The following is an 18985-nucleotide window of genomic DNA, read 5'->3' on the forward strand; positions in this document are numbered from 1 at the left end:
GGATCCTAATGACCACGGATGCGAGTCTCCGAGGCTGGGGAGCGGTCACACAAGGGGAAACTTTCCAGGAAAAATGGTCAAGCCAGGAAGTTTCTCTACACATAAACGTGTTGGAGTTAAAGGCCATTTACAATGGCCTTCTTCAAGCGGAACGTCTTCTTCGCAACCTGCCTGTCCTGATACAGTCGGACAATATAACAGCGGTAGCGCACAGAAACCGCCAGGGCGGAACAAAGAGCAAAGCGGCGATGGCAGAGGCCACAAAAATTCTCAGCTGGGCGGAAAGACATACAAGCGCGCTGTCGGCAATATTCATTCCAGGAGTAGACAACTGGGAAGCAGACTTACTCAGCAGACACGATCTCCATCCAGGAAAGTGGGGTCTTCATCAAGAGGTCTTCGCAGAAGTGACAAGTATTTGGGGGATTCCTCAAATAGACATGATGGCGTCTCGCCTCAACAAGAAACTTCAGAGATATTGTTCCAGGTCGAGAGACCCTCAAGCAATAGCAGTGGACGCCCTAGTGGCACCGTGGGTGTTTCAGTCGGTGTACGTGTTCCCTCCGCTTCCGCTCATTCCAAAGGTACTGAAGATCATAAGAAGGACAAAGGTTCAGGCGATCCTCATTGTTCCGGACTGGCCAAGAAGGGCTTGGTATCCAGATCTTCAGGAATTGATTGTAGGAAATCCTTGCCCTCTACCTCTACGAGAGGATCTGTTACAGCAGGGGCCGTGCGTGTATCAAGACTTACCGCGGCTATGTTTGACGGCTTGGCGGTTGAACGCCGGATCCTAGCCCGAAAGGGTATTCCTAGTGAAGTCATTCCCACACTTCTTCGGGCTAGAAAAGAAGTTACAGCGAAACATTATCACCATATTTGGAGAAAATATGTGTCTTGGTGTGAGTCCAAGAGGGTTCCTACGGAAGAATTTCAGCTAGGCCGGTTTCTCCATTTTCTGCAAGCAGGTGTGGATGCGGGCCTAAAGTTGGGCTCAATTAAAGTACAAATTTCGGCCTTATCAATTTCTTTCAAAAAGAATTGGCTTCCCTTCCGGAAGTTCAGACTTTCGTAAAGGGTGTGCTGCACATCCAACCTCCCTTTGTGCCCCCGGTGGCACCGTGGGATCTTAACGTGGTGTTGCAGTTCCTTCAATCACATTGGTTTGAACCTTTACAAAAGATAGAGTTGAAATTTCTCACTTGGAAAGTGGTCATACTGTTGGCCTTGGCATCCGCAAGGCGGGTGTCTGAGTTAGCGGCCTTGTCTCACAAGAGCCCATACTTAATCTTCCATGAAGATAGAGCAGAGTTGAGGACTCGTCAACAGTTTCTTCCAAAGGTGGTTTCATCGTTCCACATGAACCAACCTATTGTGGTGCCTGTGGCTACTACCGCTTTCGCTGAGTCAAAATCCCTCGATGTGGTTAGGGTTTTGAAGATTTATGTCACCAGGACGGCTCAACTTAGGAAAACAGATGCTTTGTTTGTCCTGTATGCTCCAAACAAGATTGGGAATCCTGCTTCTAAGCAGACTATTGCGCGTTGGATCTGTACTACAATACAGAATGCTCATTCTATGGTTGGTTTGCTGTTGCCAAAATCAGTGAAGGCCCACTCTACCAGAAAGGTGGGCTCATCCTGGGCGGCTGCCCGGGGGGTCTCGGCGTTACAACTTTGCTGAGCAGCTACTTGGTCAGGTGCAAACACGTTTGCGAAATTTTACAAATTTGACACCCTGGCTGAGGAGGACCTCATGTTTGGTCAATCGGTGCTGCAGAGTCATCCGCACTCTCCCGCCCGTTCTGGAGCTTTGGTATAACCCCATGGTTCTTAAAGTGTCCCCAGCATCCTCTAGGACGTATGAGAAAATAGGATTTTAATACCTACAGGTAAATCCTTTTCTCCTAGTCCGTAGAGGATGCTGGGCGCCCGTCCCAGTGTGGACTTTATCTGCAGTAATTACTTATTAGTTATTGGTTATGTTACACACGAGTTGTGTTTCTGTTATGGTCAGCCTGTTGCTGACATTGTTCATGCCGTTGACTGGATTTCTGTTGAATGCTATGTTGTACGGCGTGTTTGTGGTGTGAGCTGGTATGTATCTCACAGTTAGTTTAACAATAAATCCTTTTCCTCGAAATGTCCGTCTCCCTGGGCACAGTTCCTATAACTGGAGTCTGGAGGAGGGGCATAGAGGGAGGAGCCAGTTCACACCTATTCAAAGTCTTAAAGTGCCCATGTCTCCTGCAGAGCCCGTCTATACCCCATGGTTCTTGAAGTGTCCCCAGCATCCTCTTCGGACTAGGAGAAAAGGATTTACCGGTAGGTATTAAAATCCTATTTTTTCTATTCTCACCTTCCCGTCACAAAAATACCATAGTGCTTACCAGGGGCATAACTAGATATTTGGAGACCCCAACAGTTATCAAGGCCCTATATGAACTAGAGATGAGCGGGTTCGGTTTCTCTGAATCCGAACCCGCCAGAACTTCATGTTTTTTTTCACGGGTCCGAGCGACTCGGATCTTCCCGCCTTGCTCGGTTAACCCGAGCGCGCCCGAACGTCATCATGACGCTGTCGGATTCTCGCGAGGCTCGGATTCTATCGCGAGACTCGGATTCTATATAAGGAGCCGCGCGTCGCCGCCATTTTCACACGTGCATTGAGATTGATAGGGAGAGGACGTGGCTGGCGTCCTCTCCGTTTAGACACTTGATTTACTAATTTTGGGGAGCATTAGGAGTACTCAGTAGTGTACAGTGCAGAGTTTTGCTGATAGTGACCAGTGACCACCACTTTTATTTATAATCCGTTCTCTGCCTGAAAAAAGCGATACACAGCACACAGTGACTCAGTCACATACCATATCTGTGTGCACTGCTCAGGCTCAGGCCAGTGTGCTGCATCATCTATTATCTATATATAATATTATATATCTGTCTGACTGCTCAGCTCACACAGCTTATAATTGTGGGGGAGACTGGGGAGCACTACTGCAGTGCCAGTTATAGGTTATAGCAGGAGCCAGGAGTACATAATATATTATATAGTGAGTGACCACCAGACACACAGTGCAGTTTATTTAATATATCCGTTCTCTGCCTGAAAAAAGCGATACACACAGTGACTCAGTCAGTCACATACCATATCTGTGTGCACTGCTCAGGCTCAGGCCAGTGTGCTGCATCATCTATATATATTATATATCTGTCTGACTGCTCAGCTCACACAGCTTATAATTGTGGGGGAGACTGGGGAGCACTACTGCAGTGCCAGTTATAGGTTATAGCAGGAGCCAGGAGTACATAATATTATATTAAAATTAAACAGTGCACACTTTTGCTGCAGGAGTGCCACTGCCAGTGTGACTAGTGACCAGTGACCTGACCACCAGTATATAATATTAGTAGTATACTATCTCTTTATCAACCAGTCTATATTAGCAGCAGACACAGTACAGTGCGGTAGTTCACGGCTGTGGCTACCTCTGTGTCGGCACTCGGCAGCCCGTCCATAATTGTATATACCACCTAACCGTGGTTTTTTTTTCTTTCTTTATACATACATACTAGTTACGAGTATACTATCTCTTTATCAACCAGTCTATATATTAGCAGCAGACACAGTACAGTGCGGTAGTTCACGGCTGTGGCTACCTCTGTGTCGGCACTCGGCAGCCCGTCCATAATTGTATATACCACCTAACCGTGGTTTTTTTTTTCTTTCTTTATACATACATACTAGTTACGAGTATACTATCTCTTTATCAACCAGTCTATATTAGCAGCAGACACAGTACAGTGCGGTAGTTCACGGCTGTGGCTACCTCTGTGTCGGCACTCGGCAGCCCGTCCATAATTGTATATACCACCTAACCGTGGTTTTTTTTTCTTTCTTTATACATACATACTAGTTACGAGTATACTATCTCTTTATCAACCAGTCTATATATTAGCAGCAGACACAGTACAGTGCGGTAGTTCACGGCTGTGGCTACCTCTGTGTCGGCACTCGGCAGCCCGTCCATAATTGTATATACCACCTAACCGTGGTTTTTTTTTCTTTCTTTATACATACATACTAGTTACGAGTATACTATCTCTTTATCAACCAGTCTATATATTAGCAGCAGACACAGTACAGTGCGGTAGTTCACGGCTGTGGCTACCTCTGTGTCGGCACTCGGCAGCCCGTCCATAATTGTATATACCACCTAACCGTGGTTTTTTTTTCTTTCTTTATACATACATACTAGTTACGAGTATACTATCTCTTTATCAACCAGTCTATATATTAGCAGCAGACACAGTACAGTGCGGTAGTTCACGGCTGTGGCTACCTCTGTGTCGGCACTCGGCAGCCCGTCCATAATTGTATATACCACCTAACCGTGGTTTTTTTTTTCTTTCTTTATACATACATACTAGTTACGAGTATACTATCTCTTTATCAACCAGTCTATATATTAGCAGCAGACACAGTACAGTGCGGTAGTTCACGGCTGTGGCTACCTCTGTGTCGGCACTCGGCAGCCCGTCCATAATTGTATATACCACCTAACCGTGGTTTTTTTTTCTTTCTTTATACATACATACTAGTTACGAGTATACTATCTCTTTGTCAACCAGTCTATATATTAGCAGCAGACACAGTACAGTGCGGTAGTTCACGGCTGTGGCTACCTCTGTGTCGGCACTCGGCAGCCCGTCCATAATTGTATATACCACCTAACCGTGTTTTTTTTTTCTTTCTTTATACATACATACTAGTTACGAGTATACTATCTCTTTATCAACCAGTCTATATATTAGCAGCAGACACAGTACAGTGCGGTAGTTCACGGCTGTGGCTACCTCTGTGTCGGCACTCGGCAGCCCGTCCATAATTGTATACTAGTATCCAATCCATCCATCTCCATTGTTTACCTGAGGTGCCTTTTAGTTGTGCCTATTAAAATATGGAGAACAAAAATGTTGAGGTTCCAAAATTAGGGAAAGATCAAGATCCACTTCCACCTCGTGCTGAAGCTGCTGCCACTAGTCATGGCCGAGACGATGAAATGCCAGCAACGTCGTCTGCCAAGGCCGATGCCCAATGGCATAGTACAGAGCATGTCAAAACCAAAACACCAAATATCAGTAAAAAAAGGACTCCAAAACCTAAAATAAAATTGTCGGAGGAGAAGCGTAAACTTGCCAATATGCCATTTACCACACGGAGTGGCAAGGAACGGCTGAGGCCCTGGCCTATGTTCATGGCTAGTGGTTCAGCTTCACATGAGGATGGAAGCACTCAGCCTCTCGCTAGAAAACTGAAAAGACTCAAGCTGGCAAAAGCACCGCAAAGAACTGTGCGTTCTTTGAAATCCCAAATCCACAAGGAGAGTCCAATTGTGTCGGTTGCGATGCCTGACCTTCCCAACACTGGACGTGAAGAGCATGCGCCTTCCACCATTTGCACGCCCCCTGCAAGTGCTGGAAGGAGCACCCGCAGTCCAGTTCCTGATAGTCAGATTGAAGATGTCAGTGTTGAAGTACACCAGGATGAGGAGGATATGGGTGTTGCTGGCGCTGGGGAGGAAATTGACCAGGAGGATTCTGATGGTGAGGTGGTTTGTTTAAGTCAGGCACCCGGGGAGACACCTGTTGTCCGTGGGAGGAATATGGCCGTTGACATGCCAGGTGAAAATACCAAAAAAATCAGCTCTTCGGTGTGGAGGTATTTCACCAGAAATGCGGACAACAGGTGTCAAGCCGTGTGTTCCCTTTGTCAAGCTGTAATAAGTAGGGGTAAGGACGTTAACCACCTCGGAACATCCTCCCTTATACGTCACCTGCAGCGCATTCATAATAAGTCAGTGACAAGTTCAAAAACTTTGGGTGACAGCGGAAGCAGTCCACTGACCAGTAAATCCCTTCCTCTTGTAACCAAGCTCACGCAAACCACCCCACCAACTCCCTCAGTGTCAATTTCCTCCTTCCCCAGGAATGCCAATAGTCCTGCAGGCCATGTCACTGGCAAGTCTGACGAGTCCTCTCCTGCCTGGGATTCCTCCGATGCATCCTTGCGTGTAACGCCTACTGCTGCTGGCGCTGCTGTTGTTGCCGCTGGGAGTCGATGGTCATCCCAGAGGGGAAGTCGTAAGCCCACTTGTACTACTTCCAGTAAGCAATTGACTGTTCAACAGTCCTTTGCGAGGAAGATGAAATATCACAGCAGTCATCCTACTGCAAAGCGGATAACTGAGTCCTTGACAACTATGTTGGTGTTAGACGTGCGTCCGGTATCCGCCGTTAGTTCACAGGGAACTAGACAATTTATTGAGGCAGTGTGCCCCCGTTACCAAATACCATCTAGGTTCCACTTCTCTAGGCAGGCGATACCGAGAATGTACACGGACGTCAGAAAAAGACTCACCAGTGTCCTAAAAAATGCAGTTGTACCCAATGTCCACTTAACCACGGACATGTGGACAAGTGGAGCAGGGCAGGGTCAGGACTATATGACTGTGACAGCCCACTGGGTAGATGTATGGACTCCCGCCGCAAGAACAGCAGCGGCGGCACCAGTAGCAGCATCTCGCAAACGCCAACTCTTTCCTAGGCAGGCTACGCTTTGTATCACCGCTTTCCAGAATACGCACACAGCTGAAAACCTCTTACGGCAACTGAGGAAGATCATCGCGGAATGGCTTACCCCAATTGGACTCTCCTGTGGATTTGTGGCATCGGACAACGCCAGCAATATTGTGTGTGCATTAAATATGGGCAAATTCCAGCACGTCCCATGTTTTGCACATACCTTGAATTTGGTGGTGCAGAATTTTTTAAAAAACGACAGGGGCGTGCAAGAGATGCTGTCGGTGGCCAGAAAAATTGCGGGACACTTTCGGCGTACAGGCACCACGTACAGAAGACTGGAGCACCACCAAAAACTACTGAACCTGCCCTGCCATCATCTGAAGCAAGAAGTGGTAACGAGGTGGAATTCAACCCTCTATATGCTTCAGAGGTTGGAGGAGCAGCAAAAGGCCATTCAAGCCTATACAATTGAGCACGATATAGGAGATGGAATGCACCTGTCTCAAGTGCAGTGGAGAATGATTTCAACGTTGTGCAAGGTTCTGATGCCCTTTGAACTTGCCACACGTGAAGTCAGTTCAGACACTGCCAGCCTGAGTCAGGTCATTCCCCTCATCAGGCTTTTGCAGAAGAAGCTGGAGGCATTGAAGAAGGAGCTAAAAGGGAGCGATTCCGCTAGGCATGTGGGACTTGTGGATGCAGCCCTTAATTCGCTTAACAAGGATTCACGGGTGGTCAATCTGTTGAAATCAGAGCACTACATTTTGGCCACCGTGCTCGATCCTAGATTTAAAGCCTACCTTGGATCTCTCTTTCCGGCAGACACAGGTCTGCTGGGGTTGAAAGACCTGCTGGTGACAAAATTGTCAAGTCAAGCGGAACGCGACCTGTCAACATCTCCTCCTTCACATTCTCCCGCAACTGGGGGTGCGAGGAAAAGGCTCAGAATTCCGAGCCCACCCGCTGGCGGTGATGCAGGGCAGTCTGGAGCGACTGCTGATGCTGACATCTGGTCCGGACTGAAGGACCTGACAACGATTACGGACATGTCGTCTACTGTCACTGCATATGATTCTCTCAACATTGATAGAATGGTGGAGGATTATATGAGTGACCGCATCCAAGTAGGCACGTCACACAGTCCGTACTTATACTGGCAGGAAAAAGAGGCAATTTGGAGGCCCTTGCACAAACTGGCTTTATTCTACCTAAGTTGCCCTCCCACAAGTGTGTACTCCGAAAGAGTGTTTAGTGCCGCCGCTCACCTTGTCAGCAATCGGCGTACGAGGTTACATCCAGAAAATGTGGAGAAGATGATGTTCATTAAAATGAATTATAATCAATTCCTCCGCGGAGACATTGACCAGCAGCAATTGCCTCCACAAAGTACACAGGGAGCTGAGATGGTGGATTCCAGTGGGGACGAATTGATAATCTGTGAGGAGGGGGATGTACACGGTGATATATCGGAGGGTGAAGATGAGGTGGACATCTTGCCTCTGTAGAGCCAGTTTGTGCAAGGAGAGATTAATTGCTTCTTTTTTGGGGGGAGTCCAAACCAACCCGTCATATCAGTCACAGTCGTGTGGCAGACCCTGTCACTGAAATGATGGGTTGGTTAAAGTGTGCATGTCCTGTTTTGTTTATACAACATAAGGGTGGGTGGGAGGGCCCAAGGACAATTCCATCTTGCACCTCTTTTTTCTTTTCTTTTTCTTTGCATCATGTGCTGATTGGGGAGGGCTTTTTTGGAAGGGACATCCTGCGTGACACTGCAGTGCCACTCCTAGATGGGCCCGGTGTTTGTGTCGGCCACTAGGGTCGCTAATCTTACTCACACAGTCAGCTACCTCATTGCGCCTCTTTTTTTCTTTGCGTCATGTGCTGTTTGGGGAGGGTTTTTTGGAAGGGACATCCTGCGTGACACTGCAGTGCCACTCCTAGATGGGCCCGGTGTTTGTGTCGGCCACTAGGGTCGCTAATCTTACTCACACAGCTACCTCATTGCGCCTCTTTTTTTCTTTGCGTCATGTGCTGTTTGGGGAGGGTTTTTTGGAAGGGACATCCTGCGTGACACTGCAGTGCCACTCCTAGATGGGCCCGGTGTTTGTGTCGGCCACTAGGGTCGCTAATCTTACTCACACAGCTACCTCATTGCGCCTCTTTTTTTCTTTGCGTCATGTGCTGTTTGGGGAGGGTTTTTTGGAAGGGCCATCCTGCGTGACACTGCAGTGCCACTCCTAGATGGGCCCGGTGTTTGTGTCGGCCACTAGGGTCGCTAATCTTACTCACACAGCTACCTCATTGCGCCTCTTTTTTTCTTTGCGTCATGTGCTGTTTGGGGAGGGTTTTTTGGAAGGGCCATCCTGCGTGACACTGCAGTGCCACTCCTAGATGGGCCCGGTGTTTGTGTCGGCCACTAGGGTCGCTAATCTTACTCACACAGCTACCTCATTGCGCCTCTTTTTTTCTTTGCGTCATGTGCTGTTTGGGGAGGGTTTTTTGGAAGGGCCATCCTGCGTGACACTGCAGTGCCACTCCTAGATGGGCCCGGTGTTTGTGTCGGCCACTAGGGTCGCTAATCTTACTCACACAGCTACCTCATTGCGCCTCTTTTTTTCTTTGCGTCATGTGCTGTTTGGGGAGGGTTTTTTGGAAGGGACATCCTGCGTGACACTGCAGTGCCACTCCTAGATGGGCCCGGTGTTTGTGTCGGCCACTAGGGTCGCTTATCTTACTCACACAGCGACCTCGGTGCAAATTTTAGGACTAAAAATAATATTGTGAGGTGTGAGGTATTCAGAATAGACTGAAAATGAGTGTAAATTATGGTTTTTGAGGTTAATAATACTTTGGGATCAAAATGACCCCCAAATTCTATGATTTAAGCTGTTTTTTAGTGTTTTTTGAAAAAAACACCCGAATCCAAAACACACCCGAATCCGACAAAAAAAATTCGGTGAGGTTTTGCCAAAACGCGTTCGAACCCAAAACACGGCCGCGGAACCGAACCCAAAACCAAAACACAAAACCCGAAAAATTTCAGGCGCTCATCTCTAATATGAACCACTCAATGGTGAGAAATGTATATAAAATGTAACTGTGACAGGGAAGATGGGCCTCCCCCTCAGCTCTGGGCCTTATATCAGCTGCACCCTCTGCCACTATGGTAGTTACTCCCCTAGTGGTTACTCACTCTTACTATCCCACCTCATTTTCTTCACAGGCCTTCTTTATATATCCAATCCAAGTGATGGCAGTACTAACATATAGCAGATGTGTAAATAAATGGTCAGGAGACCTATATCTTACTTCAACATATCAGTATCTTTCAACTTTCATTAGGAGTAAAGAAATAACATTAAAGTGCTTATCTTTATACAGGAGAATCATCCCAAAGTGCCGGTGCAGGTGTCGGAATGATCAGCATCTGACGTCATCACAGCGCATTGCGCAGCAGGTGTGACTGCAGTGGCCCATTGCTGGTTGCTGTAGTAACAGATAAACAAGTGAGACAATCCACCACTGTAGCAATATAAATAGATCCAATCTGGCAGATCACTAGTATAAAAAAATACAAAATACACATATTGTAGGAGTCACATAACCTGCACCAGCGGTTTCCGGTGATTCTCCTGTGTAAATGTAAGCACTTTAATGTTACTTCTTTACTTCTGATGTAAGTTGAAAGATACTGAAACGCTGAAGTAAGATGTATGTCTCCTGGTCCTTTATTTACCTGTCCGCTGTATGTGAGTGCCGCCATCACTTGAACTGGTTAAAAATGTTGTTTTTGGTGGCACCCAGTACTGACAATTATTTATGTGGCTAGTGCCAAGCCTGTGGATTGCTATATATCTATAAAAGAGTGATGAAAGCAAACACTAAAGGGTCCTACACACTGGGCGATATCGTGAACGGTATGAACGATATAGTTCATAAATGAACAATATATTGTTTATATCTTTCAGTGTGGATGCATCAACGATGAACGTGCCCGCTTCATCATTGATCGATCATTGTTGATACATACATGCCAGTCAATTTGGACGCTGTAGATGTATGTACTCTCATAACGTCCAAATTGACCATTGATATCGTCCATTGTGTAGGTAAAATCGACCATCGATAATATCGTTGGTCGAAAACATCGCCCAGTGTGTAGGCCTCTTTAGTGACTTGAGAAATCTTTAATTATTATTACGGCATCAACTTACAGTATTTTACACAGGTTTCTATAGACCTCACTTTCATAGAAGTCCGTGTAGTGGTTTTCTGCATTCTATACATTATTTTAAAATGATGTTCCATAACTATAACTCTGAAGAATGTGTAAGCAGTTATCCTATGCGTATGATTCTTATAATGTCATTACACTGCTGCGGAGCAGTTCCAGGCCGAGTCCTGTGCAGGAATGACACGCTCGGGAACCTCTCAGGAAGAACTCCGAATCGTTGAAGGGGGTCAAGGACAAAACCCAGATTGTGGCCCGACTGCAGATGAGGTCAACAACAACACTTGTGCTGGTCAGTGTCTCCAATACAGAAATAAATGTCACATTGTTCAGTCCTATGTTGCTTTGATTATTGATATGGTTGTCAGGAGATGAGAGTAGCTAAATGCAGCTACGGATTGATTGAAAAATACCACTTTTTACTCCAGTTTGTCCTTAGTCTACTCTCAGTATGGGATTGTAAACAATACGGGATTAGTGCTCTGAATAGGCTGAGCAGTCAATTAATACAGGATAGTAGACACCCACACTTTTTCCATTAGCACCATCATTTCTTTTTCTTAATCAATATCTCAATTTGTTAGCTGAACCAGAAACTATGGGGGTAATTCAGACTGCATCGCTGCAGCGGCAGGGATCTCAGTCTGAATATCTATGTGCAGTGCGCGCGCGTGGTGGGCGCACTGCGCATGTGCAGGCAGTGAGATGTTATCAGGATTTCACTTGTGCGATCGCCTCTGCCTGATTGACAGGCAGAGGCGGTTGAGGGGTGGGAGGGGGCGTGCCAACGGTGTTAGAACCCCGTTGGCAGGGTGCAGTCCGGACAACGGAGGCGTGTCTGGGCCGTGGAGGGGATGGGCTGCGGCAGCTGCGTGACATCACACGCAGCCGCTGCGACCCGGGACACGGCGGTTAGCCCCCTGCCAGTGGCAGGGAGCTACTTGTCAGGTACAAAAGCATTGCCGCCGTGCAATGCTTTTTTACCTGTGTGGGGGGGTGGGCAGGCAGGGCCTGACATGCGGGCGGACTAGCCCTGTGCTGGGCATCCCCCCGCATGTCAGAGTAAATGATCGTAGTTGTGCTAAGTTTAGCACATCTACTGACTTACCCCCTATATCCTGAACATGCAGTCTATCAATTCACTAATGGCTGCCTGCATTGCTGGCAGGCAGTAGACACTGTCACTTTAATGTTATACATTAGGAAATGTAGCATTTTTCAGTTGCATTTAGGCATTGGAATCTGCAGTGATTGTAATCTCCTCTGTTTATTGCCTTTCCAGCCTCTCAGCAGGCGGCTCTTCTTGACAGTCCTATAAAAGCTTCACTTGATCTGTCAGATGGGACTTTGCACCCCCTGAAACTGGGCACCATCTTTACATTCAGAGTCACCGTCCTGCAGGCATCCAGCATTCCTCCGGAATATGCTGACATATTTTGTCAGTTCAAGTGAGTGTCTTCAATAATCAAGTATTCATCTTCTAACCTCAAATAGTGACCTATAACCTTCAAAATGGCCGCACATTACCCTCAACCGCAGTATTACAATATATAAATACAATATATTTAATAAAAATATACACACCAATTTATTGTAACACTTCATCACACATTTTCATGTAAGATAAGTAATTGTTATGCTGGGTACACACCTGACCGACACGCCGGCAGACCCACTGGCTGGTAAGTATACAAACTTACCAATCGGCCGATCGCTGTGTAGGCCAGGACACCCAGCTGGGCGGGCATTTGAACTTGTGATGTCAGAGCCCCTGCAGCAAGTATACGGGTGGTCATCGGACTGCCTGTACACACAGCCATATGTGCTGATATAGCTGAAGATGTGCCGACGCAATATGTTTGTGAACAATATCATTCACAGACATATGGGGGAGGGGGGTACGTACCTTCCACCAGGCTTGCAATATATTGGGCATTCGCTAGAATGGCCAATATATTGCCAAGTGTGTACCCAGCTTCAGAAGTTATTACAGATAAATCTGACAATTTAATGTGACTTCTTGTTGACTAAGTTCAACAAAATTCTGGAGAGGTTCTCAGCTGTCAACCTGTTGCTCTATTGCACCATGACAGAGACTGTCTTTTAACATGTGAAGATGGTTCCACAAGGTTCCACAAATTGCCAGCTTTGTAGCTCTCTAGTGCATAAGGTGGCATAAATATTCCTTATCTTCCTTTAAAGGAGTCATGCAGCTCTTTACTGCTAGAGAACGAGGTAGGCCACATGACACAGACTATGTGGGTCTCCTCCTCTGATCTCAGATGTGTTACATAACCATTTTGACTTGTATGGAAAAGGCCACATGATGGGGAGAAGGTCACATGATGTGGAGGAGGCTGCACGATGTGAAAGAGGTCACATGATCTAGAGGATGTCACATGATAGAGAAATTTGTTTTTAAAGGCAAAGAATAGGTCCTGTTCAATACAATTCAATCTGCTTTATGACCATGGCCCCAGTCCTTATTAATCTTTATTAAATAAAAGCTGGGGCCACCAGTAAAGCTTGATGGGGCAAAAAGCAGAGTTTAAGAGCTGGGAGCGATATAAAATGAAGCAGACACAAAGCATGTGTTAGGTTCCTGGTGCTCAGAACAAGGGAGATGTTCATGAAGTGAGTCCAGAGCACCAGGACGTAACGCTGGGAAAGGGGAATGGAAAGGGAATAGCCCCTGGCGCCCTAACTCTGTTGTCTCACCCGTGCTGTCAGAAATCCCTTGCGAGACTATGGTTTCTTGAGCCCTTGGCAGCCGCGTTTGAAGGGCGGATTATGTCTGCCCAACTCCAATGCCCCCCGGTCTTAGTGAGAGACAAAGGGAAATCCGAGACAGGATGATAACAAGAGGCCCTCTAACTAAGCAAACAGGCCAGGGGCTACAAGCTAACTAAAAACCTAAAGTATGTGCGGAGAAACCGCCAAAGGAAAATAACAACAAAGGAAATGCTGATCACACGCCGACACAATACCTTTGTGTACCGGCGGTGACAGCATAAGCAGAACCCTCTGCAAAACACCAGGGACAGAAACAATAATGGAATACAGCGGCCTAGGCCAACGGACGCGGCAGAGCCGCTACTCACGGAACCGGTACGAATACTGGCAAACGGACAGGAACCCTCAATGATGCCGACACACACTCTCAGAACTGGAGGACAGGCAGAATCCCAAACGACAAACCGGTGGACACCAGGAAACCAGGAACTTGACCAGGGATAGGCAAAGCCACTGGACCTCAGGGCAGGAACGCCTCACAGCAGGACACGGGATCAGACACAGGAATCGACACAGGGACTGACACAGGAATCAACACAGGAAGCAGCTAGTCAGACACTGCTATACAGGAGCTCAGGGACTGGCAGGAATCAGGTCAGACTTCAAGCAGACTGAAAACCCAGAAATATCACCAGCATCTGTGAATTGCAGTCAGCCAGCATATAACAGAGAGGCCTAATTAATAATCCCATGCAGCTGCCCTGTTGCATGATTCCAAACTGACAAGATGCAATTAGCAGCCAGGTGAGGCTGAACACATGGGAACAAGCTGCAATTACACAGACTCACCAGCGGCAGCAGACAAGAGTATTCTAAAACAGAGCAACAGGAAATCCTGGCATGCAAGACAACTTTATAAACATAAAATAGGAATGAACCACTACCTGTGGTTCATAACAGTATCCCCTCCTTAAGGGTGAGCTCCGAGCACCCCATGACACCCACGGGGAACATAAACAGAAGTATAACATAAAATACAGAACAAAACTGCAAAACAGGAATGAGCCACAGCCGTGGCTCATAACAGCATGAAGGAGCCCGGGTCCACAGGTGAATGCTCAATGGGCCACATGCTGTATTCGGGCCACTTACTGCTCATCATAAGTCTAGATGATCAGCACATTCACCACATGAATAGTTTTTTTTTTATATAATGACATTTAATAATATATATATATTTTTTTTTTCTTTTAGTTTCATACACCGCCATGACGAGGCATTTTCTACTGAACCTCTAAAAAACACCGGCCGTGGCCCACCATTGGGTTTTTACCATGTTCAGAATGTAAGTCCAGCATCTTTATATGAAAGACGAAGTGTGTGTTTTCACAATGCATACCTTCTGGTGTTTCTACAGACACGCAAATGTAGGCGCATACCATTTTATTGGACTGGTTCCAAAGACCTGGAATGCTGTGTTCACCTTAAAATGGAGTGGGACCTGTAATTTTTCAGTTGGCAAATTAACTTGATTTTCCCCTCCACGATAGAACAATATAGCAGTTGGTATTTACACATTTACTTTCCTGCACATAACACCAATATAGAAAAATAATGGGGTTAGAGTACTTTTGTTGATGGTATCTTAACAATAATCCCATACTCAAATATAGAAGAACACTGCAAAGCAAGGGTCCATTTCCTGATGGCTTTAAGTTAAAAAGTAAAAGAAAAAAAGAAAACAAAAAAGAGAGAATATCCCAACATAATTATTTTTTCAAATATATCTAACAAATTAGTGCAAAAATATAACAAATCACCTTTAAAGTCTAAAATGTAGTAGCCTGTGATTCAGTGAGATATCGCCAATATATTGTACTGTAGCTTTTAGACTTTAGCTTAGCGGCTATATGGCCAAAATTCCAGAACAATTAACCTCTTAGATTGGGAACACACTAGAGCGATATCAGGACAATTTGCCATTTCGTAAAGACAAATTGTCTACATCGTCAAGTGTGTATGCACAATTGTGCGCTACTGCATGCATCATTGTCTGGTCAGCCGCGCTGCACGGTCAGACAGACAATATTATAAGCATGACCGCTCAGTGTCATGAAGGATGGAATGAGGTATTGTTCTGTCTTTCATTACATCATGAAGTGTGTATGGCCAATCTCGCATGGTCCGGGCCGAAGGGAATTTGTCCCGACCATTGGGACAATCGGCCGTTGGTTGGAAAAACGAAACAGTTTATTTTGGTGTATAACCCTGTATGTGTCAGTCTGCCTCACTGTGTAAATGGACTCACTGTAACACCAGCTGTACTCCTATTAGATTGCAGTGGAGGTCACGCAGTCCTTTGTGGAGTATGTGAAAACTCAGCCGATTGTTTTTGAGGTGTTTGGACATTATCAGCAGCATCCATTCCCTCCCTTGTGCAAAGACGTTCTGAGGTAACTGCTGCAGCCATCTTCTCACATTAACAACAGCACAGACACAGGGCGCTCATTATACCCACTGACTACAGTATACCTACCCCCTGCATTGTAGTCAGTCATTGAGGTCCATAAATATTACATGGGGTTTCCTCTATATACAAGTGATGTATCTAGTGCAACTTTAAATCCTTTTTATTGTGTGTAAACCTGCTAGAGTACAATATATGTACATGCAGAATATATTTACTGCAGAAGTTATTTTTAAAAATAAGGGTTTCAGAAGCAAAGTTCTACATGTTTCATTGCCTACTATCATGTGTCTGCACTTTTTAAAATGGTTTCATTGGATCTGTAGCTCTTTTCAAAACTGAACTTTTTTATTTCTCTTAGTGCTCAGTATATTTTATTTAACCTTTTATTTTATTTTGTAATGTTTCTTTTTAGACGGGTAAAGTGTAAACCTTTTTGTCACTGTGCTGCTTCATTTCAGAAAGCTGACTGCGTTGCAGTAGTTATATGCTCATAGCAATTGGATACATTTTAGATCAAATAATATCACCTAATATAAAAAATATTTGTATTCATAGTGTATCCGACATATGTGGTGTCTAAAATACCTCTTGTACATCTTTCAGAAATAAGACCTTTACTTTTCACAGCCCCCTGCGTTCTTCCAGGCGTCTCCTCCCCAGGGTCATGCCTCTGTCCAAACCAGGTAATGTTCTACCCTTTCATCTATGATTAAACAGGGGTTTTATATATGTATATATATATATATATATATATATAAATAAAGAGAGAGAGAGAGAGAAAGGGGCGAAACAAAGTCCCAGAGAAGCCGCTGCAACCTGCAGTGTCCCATGCCCGCTTCAGCAGCAGCAACCTGGGCCTGCACTGAGGGTGCTGCGACCCGGGAGCGGGCACTCTGTGCGGAGACTCCGACGGGGAAGCCGGAGCCCCCTCTTCACCTGACCCCGGCGGCGGTCATGTGACCGGGGAGCCAGAGGTCAGAGCTGCACCAGGAGCTGTCAGGAGCCGGCACCCGGTGCAGCATCAGAAGCCCCGATAAGCCGCCACTCATGCCAGCTTATCGGGGCTAACAGGATAGCGCCCAGCGGGACAATTAGCCCATGTGAATTACCGGGGCTTATTGGATATCCCTCAGTGTGTTACATAGATGAGGTAATAATTAGAGTGGTAATAGTGTTACATATGCTGTCTGTCTGAGAGACATTTTGCAAAGTAGAGAGCGGTGAAATAGAAACATATCATGCTTCACTTTGTCATGTACAGCACATTCAATTATTTAGTAACAGCAATAATCAAAGATGTCATATAAGTCCATTCCCTGTGTATTTTTTAACCCATGCAATTGTTTGTTGATTTTTATTTCCCTTTTTTTTTTTTTTTTTAAATCCTCCCTTGCTATCACTATTTACTGATCCTACTACAATGTGCTGTCTCACCTCACATCTATTCACATTATTCTGATGGCTCCTTCCAATGCGACCCCATTGGTTGGTCTTCCTAGACTTGTATTCCCCATTCCTTCCCTCTGCATTGCACTCCACTTTTCACATGCTGAGCTCACTGGTCCCTGTACTGACTGCAGAAGAGGAACATGTAGGCAGCTGTTTGCTAAGAGCAGCAAAGGTACCGCCACACCATGAGCCTGCAATGATAAGGATGACTGGTGCTGTGATAAAGGCGCAGAAACCTGGTGCGCATTTACTCTGTGTGCTTATCCTGTGTCTCACTGTGACGTGTGTAGTGTGCCTTTCACCACTCTCCTGTACACTGTGTCTGGCACTACACAGCCTGCCTTTGGTTCTATCAGTACAATATTCCTGACTGATTTCTGTGACTGAAAAGCTGCAGTTTTGGACTACAGTCATCTCTTATAGTAGGTGTGAGTAGCTGCACTCCAGTGCTTTCATCTGTACCTATTTCCTTGCTCACTCCTTTCTACTACCAGGCAGTTTGTTGACCACAGGAGGTGAGAGGCTCACAGTGGCTCTCTTTAGAGATCCTGCGTATCATATGATAGTGCAACCTCGGTAACTGACCTGATCAGATCATGATCATTGCTATTCTCTATATTATCTGTAGATTTTATTAGTTTCCCTGCATACATATTCATACCCTCCAACTGTACCTTTTTGTCCGGTACAGTGCCGTTTTTTTTTTTTTTGGTCTGTACCGGCCAAAATGGGCTTTGTACCGATTTTTGACTCACCAAATTTCCATTGAAAGTATAGGAAAGGGGGTGTGGTCACACACCTTTACCTGTGGCCACGCCTCTTTTCCTAATTTGTACCTGAGTTTTTTTGTGTCAAAGGTTGGAGGGTATGCATATTTTTACAGTGGGTGTCATTTATGAAGCACAGTGAATTATAAATATGTGCATCTGCCTGTGCGTTGGAATGTGTCTCTGCTTTGTCTAATTGTACACAGTGAACTACATACATTTCTTAGTCAGGCTTCTAAAGACCCATTGTGGAATGTTCCATGTCATGTAGTGTAGGCCCGGTGACCTAGCAGTGACTAACGCTTACAATGTCACTGATGATGCAGGATTTTTATTTAAAAGTTCATATTATTTTAAATTCTGCTGAAGTCTGCCTGTGGTGACCAAACTTTCAGTTGCTCTAAATTATAGTGTGAATCTATTATATGGGGTATGCTGTATGTAATAGTGTCCGAGTTTGCCGGTGGGGCGAAATGTCGGCCTGGAATGGCTGTATTTTTAAAGCGCCAATCATTTACAAGGCAAATGATTGCAACTTTAAAATTACAGCCGTACTCGGATGACATTCTGTACCTCCAGCAAACCTCGACGCTATTACATATACCCCTCTGTGTATTTTTAGATCCAGCATGTTGTTTTCCAAGAAAATGATACAGACAATATTTGCATATTTTATTATATAATGTGACTTTATTCCAGTGTCTTATTTCTTTATTCAGGTACAAATCTGTCTAATTAACTCAATCCA

General features: G+C 45.5%; 1 protein-coding gene across 13 annotated transcripts in view; it reads left to right on the forward strand.

Annotated features, from left to right (window-relative positions):
* Nucleotides 1-18985, forward strand: part of KIF1A (kinesin family member 1A) — a 297735-nt gene that overhangs the window by 191802 nt on the left and 86948 nt on the right. For 7 of the 13 annotated variants that reach the window (XM_063915795.1, XM_063915785.1, XM_063915787.1 and 4 more), the window contains 5 exons: nucleotides 10975-11110; nucleotides 12101-12266; nucleotides 14806-14896; nucleotides 15886-16004; nucleotides 16649-16704. In XM_063915795.1, coding sequence (XP_063771865.1) covers nucleotides 10975-11110; nucleotides 12101-12266; nucleotides 14806-14896; nucleotides 15886-16004; nucleotides 16649-16704 — 568 coding nt within the window. Of the gene's footprint in view, nucleotides 1-10974; nucleotides 11111-12100; nucleotides 12267-14805; nucleotides 14897-15885; nucleotides 16005-16624; nucleotides 16705-18985 lie in introns of all 13 variants that reach the window. The other 6 variants (XM_063915782.1, XM_063915783.1, XM_063915784.1 and 3 more) reach the window with 1 other exon arrangement.

This window comes from Pseudophryne corroboree, chromosome 4 (assembly GCF_028390025.1).
Source record: "Pseudophryne corroboree isolate aPseCor3 chromosome 4, aPseCor3.hap2, whole genome shotgun sequence".
Classification (NCBI taxonomy): domain Eukaryota; kingdom Metazoa; phylum Chordata; class Amphibia; order Anura; family Myobatrachidae; genus Pseudophryne; species Pseudophryne corroboree.